The sequence below is a fragment of the Armigeres subalbatus genome, chromosome 3 (genome assembly GCF_024139115.2).
Source record: "Armigeres subalbatus isolate Guangzhou_Male chromosome 3, GZ_Asu_2, whole genome shotgun sequence".
NCBI lineage: Eukaryota > Metazoa > Arthropoda > Insecta > Diptera > Culicidae > Armigeres > Armigeres subalbatus.
Window position 1 is genome coordinate 262130505 of NC_085141.1, and position 14096 is coordinate 262144600.

General features: G+C 38.5%; 1 protein-coding gene across 1 annotated transcript; it reads right to left on the minus strand.

Moving 5' to 3' along the window:
* Positions 1-1244: 1244 nt before the first annotated feature.
* LOC134219367 (polyserase-2-like) lies at positions 1245-6162 on the minus strand. Its single transcript, XM_062698086.1, has 7 exons — positions 5992-6162; positions 5839-5933; positions 5669-5778; positions 2820-3234; positions 2580-2763; positions 1949-2529; positions 1245-1888 (listed from the first exon to the last, which is right to left on the minus strand). The coding sequence occupies exons 1-7, from the start codon at positions 6116-6118 to the stop codon at positions 1727-1729; spliced, it is 1674 nt and encodes a 557-aa protein (XP_062554070.1). The 5' UTR covers positions 6119-6162; the 3' UTR covers positions 1245-1726.
* Between the last annotated feature and the right edge of the window lie 7934 nt (positions 6163-14096).

The window sequence follows — 14096 nt, forward strand, 5'->3', positions numbered from 1 at the left end:
GGAGCGGGGGTTTGATTCCCGCCCCGGTAAGGAGAAAACTTTTCGTGATCGAAAAATTATCCACCGGTTCACTGGGTGTTAAGTGTCCTCCCAAGTAACAATTTTCATGCTTGTTGGAATTATTTAATTAATTCTTATAGCAGATTTATGACAGCATTCACCATGGCTAGTTGCTCAGATTTATTGGCGATCTTATTGCTATCAAAAAACCTCTAATAAATCTGCTCGAAAAGCTTCAAACGTCAAATGCCGATTGGTCTTGTTAGCAACTATATGGTTGTAACGAAGAGCGTAAGAAGTCCAATTTTCAAAGCTTGATCAAAGCCATAATTTTTGGTCACAATGTGGTCAAATGAATAAATATTTACATTGCAAAGGGTTTACAACGGTGTTCAATAAGAGCAACATTTTTCTGATCGAAATCTATGATGGCCATATTGGAAATGGAGAACCATCTTCAAATCAGTGAAATTTATCACTGGAATTTATTATTAGACGGTGTTTTCAACGCAAATGAAACGTTTTTGGTAAAAGCTATAAAAAACAAACTTATTTGGGTGTAATATCAATAAATTTAGTGAAGATTTACGCTACTGATGTTATAATAATTTTAAATTTATTGCCCAAAACTATAGTATTTTGCGGGCGCGTAGTGCTTAATCTCATTTTTGCACTAGCTTTCACCATGAAATCGAGCGCGCACCTCATTTCCATGAAAGTATATTGAAAAAAAAAACTTGAAAAAGTATTATTTTGTATTCATCCTCATCATGATTTTCATCAACACTTTAGTTTGTTATTATTTGTTTGCAAGGTTTTGTTTCTCTTTTTTCAAAGCAACATTTTTGACAGCTGCCGCAGCCAAATTCCCTTTTTTGCGGGCGGCTTGAAACGGATTTTTATATACTCTTATACGAGGTTTATAGTGGTAATCTAGAGAGGGCCATTTGGACATATCTTACTCTTATAGTGGTCATCAGAAGGTAATCCTGTAGTAATGGGTTTTATTGCCAGTTCTTGTAATTCGATCTTGAAAACCATTCCTAGAGCGGAATAAAACTTGAAATGTTACTTGGGATGGCTTTACTATTTCGAACAATTTTGTAGAACAACAGTTTTTTCTAAAAAATATGCTTTGGCGTAAAATTATTTATATTTAATTATCAAATTTAATATTTTCAATATCATTTAATTTAACTTTTATTTCAATTATATTACTATGCCTACGCATAGTTGTAAAGAATTGTGAAGAAAAAACACAGATGAGTACAATCGACCAAGAGACAGATTTTTCACAAAGGAGTTTGGTTCTAACCAAATCTAATACTTTAGGAACAATATCGTTATATATACAATATATAACAATAACAATATATGAGAGGCGATGTTCAATTTACTAGGACATTTTTGAACTGAAATGTTTTCCGACTTCCTGGACAACAGGGTCGATCCCGCACAATAAGTGTTCTGCTTTCCGATACCGAAATTATTTTTTTCACTTCGCGTTCCGCCGGTCAAGCTGGCGTGCCCAGCATCAACACGAACGATCGCACACACAAAAGATAGTAGTGCATTTTTGTGACAAAGTGTATACCTCCAGAAAGTTTCATGGGAATCTAAGAGAGTGCTGCCAGCTTCGAATAGGATTTGGTACAAAATGCATCTATCAAATAACGATTTGATATGCTATTTTCGACTGCTCGGGATACCTGGTCAATTAATTTATTTATGATTTTAATATAACCTCTTCAATCCATTCAACATGTGGATGTATTTTTGTTGCAACTACACCTTCTCCGCATCCTTCGCTGAACTTGGACACCACTCCATAAAGATATGGCACTTGATCTATAAAACTTTTTCGGCTAACCGGACCTCCATGATCCACCTGGAAAAATTGTTAATCATAGTAACTTTTATAAAAATTAAAGAAAATTGCTAAACCTACACTGCATACAGTTGGAATTAGGTTAATGGAGTTATTTGCGCAATATATAAAATCAGGTAAATATTCCGGATTGCTGCAATGCCCATTGGTGCTCGAGTCTGTGACGGTTTCGATGGTATACCGTTCGTAGTCATCTTTCCGGAATGACTCTTTGTTTGCATATTTAGAACCATAAATTGAGATGCTTTGAATACCTTCATCCATTTCGTCTATATGTTTCCGAATACATGCAGGCACAAATTTCATGTCGTGCTTAACGAATTTGGACAGCTTCAGCAGCGCGATGTCGTTTTGAGGTTTATCAGTCATGAAATTTGGGTGGATAAATATGTCGTCAATTCGTATTACTTCATCACTGTTTTCCACAAAGATGCTATGCGGTTTATCTTTATTCAGGTGCACGCAGGATGCCGATGTTATCGCGAAACGATAGTCTATTACTGTTGCTCCACACTCAAAATCATTGTTTTCAGTAGTATTCCACAGTAATCCCACACGAAACATTGGTCCCCAATAATTTGTAGTAGTTATTTTTGAGTTGACATATTTTCTATTCAAACATGATGAGGTTCGTGTGCATGCTAAAAAGATATGATGTTATAATGGGTGTCATCTACAGTAAGTCACTTACTTATGTAGTCAATAGGATGTTGCAATTCCTGTTCGATCCATTCGCGATAGGAAGCCACACGAGTATACACGCCAAGCGATCCATTGAAACAAGGCGTCCCATATGACACCACGCCCACGATCAGCGGAATCAATGTTCCATCAACATCTTCTCTTTCAATTTGAATCGGACCACCAGAATCGCCCTGAAACGAGTGACGAATGAAACAATCCTACTCTGGAAAAGTTTAATTTCTTATACCTCGCAAGTATCCATGTGATCACTTCCGGCACAAAACTGCTCTTCGACGAAACCGTTCGGTTGGTGACGTCTACTAACTGGTACCCTTTCGGCACACGTTTTCATATCAATTGCCGATAATGTAACTTTTTGCAATGTTGGGCTTAAGCTTTCACCAATGCCAGTTATGCCAAATCCAACTGCTTGCATTTCTTCGGGAGGCACATTCTTCTCCAACCACAAACAGGCAGAGCAAACCGCTTGATTAAATTTAGCATCGAACTCGAGTTCAATGAGGGCGATATCGTAATATTTTTTACTATGCCGATATAGAGGATGCTTCCTAAAACTACGAATGGGGATACTTTGCGCTGTTTCGTGATCTTCCACACCCGCCAAATTAGTATCACCTATACGAACAGTATCGGGCTTTACACTAGAAAAGAAAAGGCATTAGAATAAATGGGACAATCTAAAACACTTTGATTGCATTTGAAATTACAGTTAAGGTACACCGGGGCAAGTTGAAACGGTTTTTTCAAAGTTGAAATTCAAATTGCTGTAAAAAAATCACCCTTTGATATATTTTGAATCCGTTTGCGGTGTTTGCTGGTTCGGGCCTAATAGTATACATAAAAAATAAGCAACCTTAACAAACTTTTTTATAAATATTTTTTATATGTAAATTATTTTTTATATGCATCGTTTCAACTTGCCCCGCGAATCGGGGCAAGTTGAAACACTGCGTTATATTCAGACGTAAGCTAATTTTGCCGTATTAATAACAAAATGTATGTACTCAGTGAGACTCAAGAAGCACGAGGTTGTAAAGGCGACTATAATACGACCAGGATTCGCATAAGAGTCCCATGTAAGTTTTGACGATTTTGATTTTCTTTCAGTAATTAGCTTAAAATTGTCTCCTGTTTAAGAAAAACTGATAAAATGGTAGGCTTTGTTCTAGAAATTTGAAAAAAAAATCCTACTTTTGTGGTCTCATCTTGATATTTACACTCATAAAAATCAGATTCCAGATTTTGATAGGTACTCTTTTACACAAAAAATAAACTTAAGTATGGTTTAACACGGATAAATACGGATAAAGAATATTATGTCAATTCTTGGAAAGATACCAATTTTTTTCAATTTATTAGATTTTTTTTGTATTTCTCCATGTAAAACAAGTTTGATAAATTCAATGGCAAATTACTCAAGTTGGCGAAAATGACATGGGACTCTTATGCGAATAAGGGCAGTGTACAACAAAGTCACAAGCGTATTTTCAGAGACCAAATTCTGGTGAACGCACTACGCTAAAAATTTATCAAATTGATTTCCTCCTACTGGTGGTGACCACTCGGATTACTATTCAGGATGCTTCATTATTTGGTTCACTTGTATATTGCGCAGTTGATTAATTCGGCTGTGGCTGCTTCGTAAATGCACATTAATTAACTAGCCATCATATCTCTCATAAACTCTTCGATTAGAGGCAGCTGGGGTCGATTAGGCAGCTGGAGAAGTAAAAGCTGAAGTTAACGAAATGTTTACATACACTATGTTTTATTTTTCTGAGAGTCAGTGCTCAGTAGATTAAGAATCTCAAAACTGCAGTTTAAACATAATCCCTTTTTATACTAGTGGAGATTGTAGGAGAGTTGCATTCATGACGGAATGGGCGGAAATTTATCAAATTTATGTTTAGAAGTTTGCATGTTTTTATAAATTTATGTTTTTTGAATGTATGTATTTACGGACCATGTTGAATTTCGAAAAAAAATTACTTAATTGCGAGGGTGACGTTCTGAATCGTTATTTCAACTTGCCCCGCACCACGCATTTCTATTTGCCCCGATGAGTTGAACATGTAAAGCAATATCAAACAACCAAAATACAAACATTAAAACGGGTCTTTCATCGATTTTTCATAATCATTATGCTTATTCAACATTGAATGATTACCTACCGTGAAAATTTGATGAAGGAACTTTTCCAAACATCGTTTTGAGACCTGTTTCATTGGCACGTCAAATAGTTGGTTTTGATTTTGCAAAGGGCGAAAAATAAGCAATGGCAGGAATTGCTTTTGAAAGCTGCAATCTTTCGGGAATGGCAGTTAGAAGGAGCGTTTAGGCGAGAAGTTTGTTGAAAAAAATTATCAGACCATTCGGTCGTTTCCTATCTGAATTACACCTTCCGTTTCAACTTACCCCGCATTTCAACTTGCCCCGGTGTACCTTACAAGAATGTGGAGTACGTAAGGCGGCGTTACTGCTTTCACTTCGGCATAGACTGAATTGATTTTTAACAATGTAATAAAAGACTATGAAGAAATGCATTGATATTTTTTAGGAAATGTTGCAAAAGAGCTTGACGATCATATCCAAGAGTTAGAGGTTAGATATGAAAAGCATAACGGAGGACCTGCACGTACCTATAGATTGTTTTTGGCTTTCTCGTACAACAAAGTTGTACCGAAAGGCTATCATTTCACTCCAAAATCGAACTTTTTATAGAAGTCTCGGAAACCCATGATGTTATATACCAATCGACTCAGCTCGTCGAGCTGAACAAATGTCTGTCTGTCCGTGTGTATGTGTGTGTGTGTGCACACGAAAACCGAAAAACATTAGCCAATTTTTCATATAGTAATTCTTATCCGATTTTCTCGCAACAAGTTGCATTCGATGGAGGACAAACCCTAGTTAATCAATATTGAATTTGATAACGATCGACCATTGCGTTTAAAAGTTATTAAGAAAATGGAATCAATTTATGTAAGCGCCATATAAGGTTGGTGTCTTGGCTAAATGCGAGATTTTCTCATAAACGCATAATGTCGGTATGGCATTTTAATAAACAAAAATTACCTTGCTCCATTCACAGCACAATGAGCAGCAGTTAGAATAAATTTTGAAGAAATAAGTGCTCCACCACATAAATATTGAGTTTTTCCACCTGTGGTCCATCCAATGGCTGCCTGCAAGAATATTCTGTTAAATCATTGCAAAACTATTTGGCAGACATGTTCATCACAAACCATGTGCATGAATTCTCCAGCAAATGCTCGTCTCCCTCCATGTACTTGAACCGATAGGAATTTGTAAGGATCAGGATAGAACCTTGACGGACAGTCTGAAATATGAGGCCCATTATTTCCATACGCATTCTAGACCGGTGACGTTCATCTAACCATCTAACGATTTTCTTTGGTAGTAATCTGTTGGTGGTGTATCCGTGAAAAACTCGACTGATTGAGCTTTTGCAAGGATTAACAGAATGAAAACGCCTGAAACAACAAACAGCACACACGGTGTCATCACGTTAGAATAATACAAAGCTTGAAGTCAAACTGCTTCCATCTCGTTAGTGCAAATCGAGTCTGATACCGGTATCAATTTGATGAGCTCACCTTGTACGATGGAATTTAGCAAACTGGTTATGCTTCACTCAGTGACGCAAGAAGGTACATGGTTTTGATTGGATGAATTCAAAAAGTGATTAACCTTTCAGCACGCTTGTACTTCTAAGCTTCAAACTAAACTTTTGTTATTGATCAATTGTCATTTAAGTACGAGTAATAAACAAACCCATCGAGAATTAGAATATCGAGAATGTTACCAATAAAATGGTTATTTAATTCAATGAACAATTAAACATTAACATTTGTTTTGACCATTTGTTGACTGAGGCCAATGCACAGTGGCGGGCCCTCATACAAATCCCGGACAAAACCTGAGATTGCGTTCAAAACTTCACTGCCGTGAATCGCATATCTGTCCCATCTTTGCTGGGTTTCCTATTCATATGGGACAAATATGCGATTCACGGCAGTTCACCACAGAGTAATTTTGAAACGTTGAATTCATTTTGAGGTTAAAATGGTTATCCGACATACTTTATGTTATCCAAGGGCTTCCGCAAGCCCAAGCCTTAGGATCTAGAACAAAGACAGCGTCCTCATTCTAGCATTGCACCAGCTAATTTCCCGCTTTGGCGCAGCTATGCGCAATTCACCACACTGACCACCGGAAAGTAGACAAAAAAATAGATTTTAATTATGTAGATCTTTTCGAATATTTTCCAAAAAAAGTTTAGCCAAATTTCATTTTCCCATACATATTTGTTCGGGAGATACTCACGAAAATCACGAAACAAAATTTGAGTTGAGCTTTCCGCCACTGTGCAATGAGTTGCATATAGGCTTTCAAAAGACATTGAATTGCAAATTTTCCAAAATAAGGCAAAATTTCCACAAACTATTGAAAACTTTCCACAAAACAAAAAAAAATAGCACTTTTAAAAGCAAAAATTGCAATTAACAGGATTAGAAGCAGAGGGGTATAAGTGACATATTGGTCAAAATTTAGTTGACTACAGCAAAAAATGCTTTGATTCTAGAGCTTTGCGGCAATATGCTGATATAGTTTGTACGATATTTATAATAAATGTGAAAATTCTCATAAAATTAATCTTTTCTTACCTTCCATACAATCTGTATAAAATAAAAAAAATATAGGAATAGTTATTAAAATATACTCAGTTTTACCCGGGTATTTGGGTTACAAATGTCACAGGCTGAGCTATTTCCAGCACCGCACTCTAGATCAAATTCTGCGCGATTGTTGTATTCTAATGATTTTTAACCTATTATTTTATTTATTCAGACTAAGGCCTAAGTGATAGGAGGCTCGGAGACCCATAGTGTTATATACCAATCGACTCAGCTCGAAAAGTGAGCAAATGTCCGTCTGTGCGTGTGCGTGTGTGTGTATGTGTGTAGCCCCGTAGTGTGTAACACGTTTCATATTAAAGGACTTGACCGATTCTAGTGCAACTAGTTTCATTCGACGGAGAAACTTTCCCAGTTGGACACTATTGTTTTTGTTTGCTAATAACTCATGCGGTTTGAATAATATATCTATTTTTTAACAAACAAATACGCTGTTTACATGCACACTTTAAATCATTAATCAATTAAGAAATCAATCAATCAATTAAGAATTCAACACATTGAATCGAGAAAGGCATAATCACCACAGGAGGATAAATTTGGGGTTTTTATATACAAACCTTGCGTATTCCAAAACGAATCGTTCAAGAAGAAAATTATGCCAATCCGTCAATCCGTTCGTGAGTTAAATCGTCAGGAAGGAACTCTCAATTCATTTTTATTTGAATAGACTTGCACGCTTTTTTCTCAAAAATAAGTTTTTGTCACTTGAACCCCTTTGCGTTTGACCCCCTCAATTATAAAAAAAGAATTTTCCATGAAGAAATTAAAAGGTTCCATTGAACAAACACAAAATTATCATAATAAATCATTAATAGCAATGAACAATTTCAAAATTTTCCATAAAATAAATATTTTTTTCCATAAAAAATAAAAAAAAAACATTCTTTAATAAATCAATAAAAACCAATAGAAAAATAAGAATATTTACATAAAAAAAATTAAAATAATTAAATTTCCATGGAAAATAATCGTTTTTAAAGAAGACGCCATCTATGAAAAAAGCTCAGTATAATTGCCTTTTATTTTTCTTTGTTTTTCTATGTTTTTTTATAATTGCTATTTTAGCTAATTTCGGCCGATACAAATATTTAAAAATAATTATGGAACAACCTCCCCCCCGCCCCCCCCAAATGTTTTACCCAAAATAATATTCAGATGTTTTAACCCAAAATAATATTTTGAGAGGGCAACAAAAAAAATGGGAAATTTCGAGAATTTTGAATTTGTTTTAACAAATCCGAGGATTTTAAATGAAAAATTGAGAAAATTGAAAACTGATTTTGATGTTGGTTTTTCTATAACGAAATAAGTAATTAGTTAGAAGGAAATTAGGAGAAATTTCCGAAGCCAGCAAGTATGATGATGACTGACTGTGACTGACTGCAACCCCGATATTTTCAGGTACTTTTGGCATGATGTCTTTACTCCAGATTCACAGAGAGTTTTGTCTGGATTTTCGAAGGAATTTACGGAGAAATTTCTAAAAGAAATCCTGAAGAAATTGTTTCAGAAGTTCCTGGAGGGTTTTTCGCAGGAGCAGGCTTGTAAAATGTCATCTGCATGTCATTTGACTAATTTGTTCATAACTTTTTTCAGAAGCCAAATTAACTTCATATTTTTGGATGTACTCATAACGCTTGAGTAGGGCTATAATTTTGTACAAGGGTACATTGCTCTAAATACAACATCTGAGGCTGGAGAGTGAAAACTTTCCAAAATGTCACGTGTCATTTGACATAATGTCATTTGAATGATATTTTGCCTCCCACGCCCCAGATAACATATTTACAGCAATGTCTTATTAGACAATGTTGTAGACAAATTTAAGGGCTATAAGTTCGACATACCTCAGGAGCCGATAGCCTACTTCTGAACAAGTTCTGGAACAATTATACAAACGAATGCAAATGACATTTTACAACACTGCGCAGGAGTATGAAAATTACAATAGGTATTGGTTGGGAAACTCCTTTAAAAATTCTTTTGTAGATTCTTTTAAATATTCCTAAGGAAATTCCTTCAGAAATCTGTTTAAATTTTTGTTTAAAAAGTCTATCCTAGTTGCCTTTTGGAAATTCCTTCAAGAATTCATTCAGAAATTTCTCCTGAAATACAAAACATTTGGAAGTCCTGGTGTAAGGTGGGACGCTAAACAGCCCTGACACGACGGCCCTCCGGCGAGACAGGAGGTTTGCGCAGGCCCAATATGCCGCCTGGAAAACCAATCATTACGAACAATATAAGAGATAATGCGACTCGATATAATCGGCAAAGACCTAGGCGACGAATAAAGGATCACGATTGGAAGCTTGGAACATGGAACTGCAACGGCCAACGATGCATCAACTTCGCAGCCTCCCGCGGAATGGTAGTCCGAAGCACCTTCTTTCCCCGCAAAAATATCCACAAGGCCACATGGAGATCACCTAACCAAGAAACGGAAAACCAAATCGACCACGTTCTAATCGACGGTAAATTCTTCTCCGACATCACGAACGTCCGAACTTACCGCAGTGCGAATATTGAATCCGACCACTACCTCGTTGCAGTATGCCTGCGCTCAAAACTCTCTACGGTGTACAACACACGTCGAAGTCGGACGCCGCGGCTTAACATTGAGCGGCTATAAGACGGTAGACTAGCCCAAGAATACGCGCAGCAGCTGGAAGTGGCACTACCAACGGAAGAGCAGCTAGGCGCAGCGTCTCTTGAAGATGGCTGGAGAGATATTCGATCCGCCATTGGTAGCACCGCAACCGCTGCACTTGGCACGGTGCCCCCGGATCAGAGAAACGACTGGTATGACGGCGAATGTGAGCAGTTAGTAGAAGAGAAGAATGCAGCATGGGCGAGATTGCTGCAACACCGCACGAGGGCGAACGAGGCACGATATAAACAGGCGCGGAACAGACAAAACTCGATTTTCCGGAGGAAAAAGCGTCAGCAGGAAGATCGAGACCGTGAAGAGACGGAGCAACTGTACCGCGCTAATAACACACGAAAGTTCTACGAGAAGTTGAACCGTTCACGTAAGGGCCACGTGCCACAGCCTGATATGTGTAAGGACATAAACGGGAACCTTCTTACGAACGAGCGTGAGGTGATCCAAAGGTGGCGGCAGCACTACGAAGAGCACCTGAATGGCGATGTGGCAGACGAAGATGGCGGTATGGTGATGGACCTGGGGGAACGCGCGCAGGACATAATTCTACCGGCTCCGGATCTCCAGGAAATCCAGGAGGAGATTGGCCGGCTGAAGAACAACAAAGCCCCTGGGGTTGACCAACTACCAAGAGAGCTATTTAAACACGGTGGTGAGGCACTGGCTAGAGCGCTGCACTGGGTCATTACCAAGGTTTGGGAGGAGGAAGTTTTGCCGCAGGAGTGGATGGAAGGTGTCGTGTGTCCCATCTACAAACAGGGCGATAAGCTGGATTGTAGCAACTACCGCGCAATCACATTGCTGAACGCCGCCTACAAGGTACTCTCCCAAATTTTATGTCGTCGACTACCACCAATTGCAAGGGAGTTCGTGGGGCAGTACCAGGCGGGTTTTATGGGCGAACGCTCCACCACGGACCAGGTGTTCGCCATTCGCCAAGTACTGCAGAAATGCCGCGAATACAACGTGCCCACACATCATCTATTCATAGACTTCAAAGCCGCATATGATACAATCGATCAGGACCAGCTATGGCAGCTAATGCACGAAAACGGATTTCCGGATAAACTGACACGGTTGATCAAAGCGACGATGGATCGGGTGATGTGCATAGTTCGAGTTTCAGGGGCATTCTCGAGTCCCTTCGAAACCCGCAGAGGGTTACGGCAAGATGATAGTCTTTCGTGTCTGCTATTCAACATCGCTTTGGAAGGGGTAATACGAAGAGCAGGCATTAACACGAGTGGTACAATTTTCAATAAGTCCGTCCAGCTATTTGGCTTCGCCGACGACATAGATATTATGGCGCGTAACTTTGAGAAGATGGAGGAAGCCTACATCAGACTGAAGAGGGAAGCCAAGCGGATCGGACTAGTCATCAATACGTCGAAGACGAAGTACATGATAGGAAGAGGTTCAAGAGAAGACAATGTGAGCCACCCACCGCGAGTTGGCATCGGTGGTGAAGAAATCGAGGTGGCAGAAGAATTTGTGTACTTGGGCTCACTGGTGACTGCCGAAAATGATACCAGCAGAGAAATTCGGAGACGCATAGTGGCTGGAAATCGTACATACTTTGGACTCCACAAGACGCTCCGATCGAATAAAGTTCGCCGCCGTACAAAACTGGCAATCTACAAAACGCTCATTAGACCGGTAGTCCTCTACGGACACGAGACCTGGACGATGCTCGTGGAGGACCAACGCGCACTCGGAGTTTTCGAAAGGAAAGTGCTGCGTACCATCTATGGTGGGGTGCAGATGGCGGACGGTACGTGGAGGAGGCGAATGAACCACGAGTTGCATCAGCTGTTGGGAGAACCATCCATCGTTCACACCGCGAAAATCGGACGACTGCGGTGGGCCGGGCACGTAGCCAGAATGTTGGACAATAACCCGGTGAAAATGGTTCTCGACAACGATCCGACGGGCACAAGAAGGCGAGGTGCGCAGCGGGCAAGGTGGATCGATCAGGTGGAAGATGACTTGCGGACCCTCCGTAGACTGCGTGGTTGGCGACGTGTAGCCATGGACCGAGCCGAATGGAGAAGACTCTTATATACCGCACAGGCCACTTCGGCCTTAGTCTGAATAAATAATAATAATAATACAATACATTTGGAAATTACTCAAAGAATTTCTTCTTTACTGGCTCCTGAAAATCTTCCAGAATTTCTTCCGGAAACTCCTCCAGGTATAATTTATAAAATGGCCTCAGTAGGTAGTTCCTTTGAATATTCCTTCAGGGTTTCTTTCGGAAAACCTCCTGAAAGGTCTTTGTAAATATCTCCAGAAATGTCTTTAGTTGAGCAATATAAAATTCAATCTGAAATTCGTGCAAGACTTATTCCAAAAATTTTGTTGAAAGAATTCTTTCAGATAATAATTGAAGAATGAAATAGAAAATCCTAAAGGAATTTTTGGAATTCCAGAAAAAAAATCCTGAAGGAATTTCGAATTAAATTTCTAAAGGAATTCTCGAAGGAATTTCCAAAAATAATCCTAAAATAGTTTCTGAATGATTTTCTGAGAAGATTCTCGAAAATATGCTCAAAGAAAATTCCGAAGGATTTTCAAATGGGTCTCCGAAGGATTTAAGAAATTTCTGGAAGAGTTACTGAAAGAATCCATAAGTATAACCGAAAGAATGTCTGAATGAAAGAACTATTGGAGGCGGTTCTGAACAAATTCCTTAGCAGAATTTTGAAGGAATTCCAAATTCGAGGATATTTCTCGATAAAAAAAAATCTTAAAATACGTTCCGGAAAAATCACCCAATCAAATTCCGAAGAAACTTCTGAGGGAATATTCAAAAGTATTCCTAAAAATACAAAAGGATTTATCTTAAGGGAATCTCTGAAGGAATTCCCTAAAAAAATCGAAGAACTTTCTAGAAGAACTTCTAAAGAAACTCCTAAAAGAACTCGTTAAGGAATTTCCGAATGATTTATTGAATTTTCGAAAAAATACCTTGAGGAATTTCCAAAGGAATTCCAAGTTGTATGGCCGAAGTAATTTCCGGGGGATTTTTTGAAACATTCTTAGAAGAGTTCTTGGAAGAATTCCTCCTGAAACTTGGCCTGCTTTACACCTTAGTATTCTGTTAGCATTTCCTTAGTTATTAGTTGAAAGCTTTTCTATAACCGCCATTGCATGAGTATGTATCTTGTGTGGCAAGTACAAAGGATACACTATGCTCAGAGAATGTTTCCCACATTAAAACATCGTAGACCGGACAGAGCATCGAACTCGCTATCTCCGGATTGGCAATCCTACGCCTTTGCTCGCAAGGCTACTGGAGACCATAACGTATCCTTTCAATTATTCCTTAAGAAAACCCTTCAAAAACTCTAGGAAGAAATTCTCCCCTGGAAATTGAATACGAAAGTCCTTAAGTCTTTCGCATATTCCTCTAGAAATCACAGTGATAAAAATTAGCGGAAAATCTTTTCTTTTCTCAGAACAGCATAGGCATAACTAGAGTCCCGGTCTATGGGGGCCATGGGCTTCTAAGGTTCTTTTTATGCTTCTGCTGCTCATTTGTCATGTTGTTAATCACTTATTATGCGAACAATTAAACTGTGCTTTAATAGTGGCGTGATTGAATCAAAACGTATCTAATTTTCATATTCATTGTGCATATTATAGATACATGCGTGTTGCAGACTGAGGATTCTCAATAACGATGTCCTTCAAGTGTATCAATTTTGAGTGCGCCAGCTTTGCAGTTTTAGGATATTTTTATTAATGTTTGTATGATATGCGGAAAGCTTCATACTTTCTTCTCATACTTTCTCCTCAGAGCAATTTGAAGGTTGCGATGGCCGTGCACTAATTACGTAAGGGCTATCAGGGATGGAAAAATTCTGTTGTTTTCTCAGTCTCCATATAAATAAATACCAAATTAAACCACATAGTAGTGGTACTGCCTTCCTCGCATTTAGCCAAGACACCAACCTTTTTGGTTTGGCTAATCATTTTCTTTACAGCTTTTGAACGCCATTACCGATTATTATCAAATTCAATAGCGATCGATTGGTTAAGGATTTCCAAATGAAAAATTGGTTAGAATTTATTCCATTTTTTGTGCACACACATACATACATACACACACACGGAC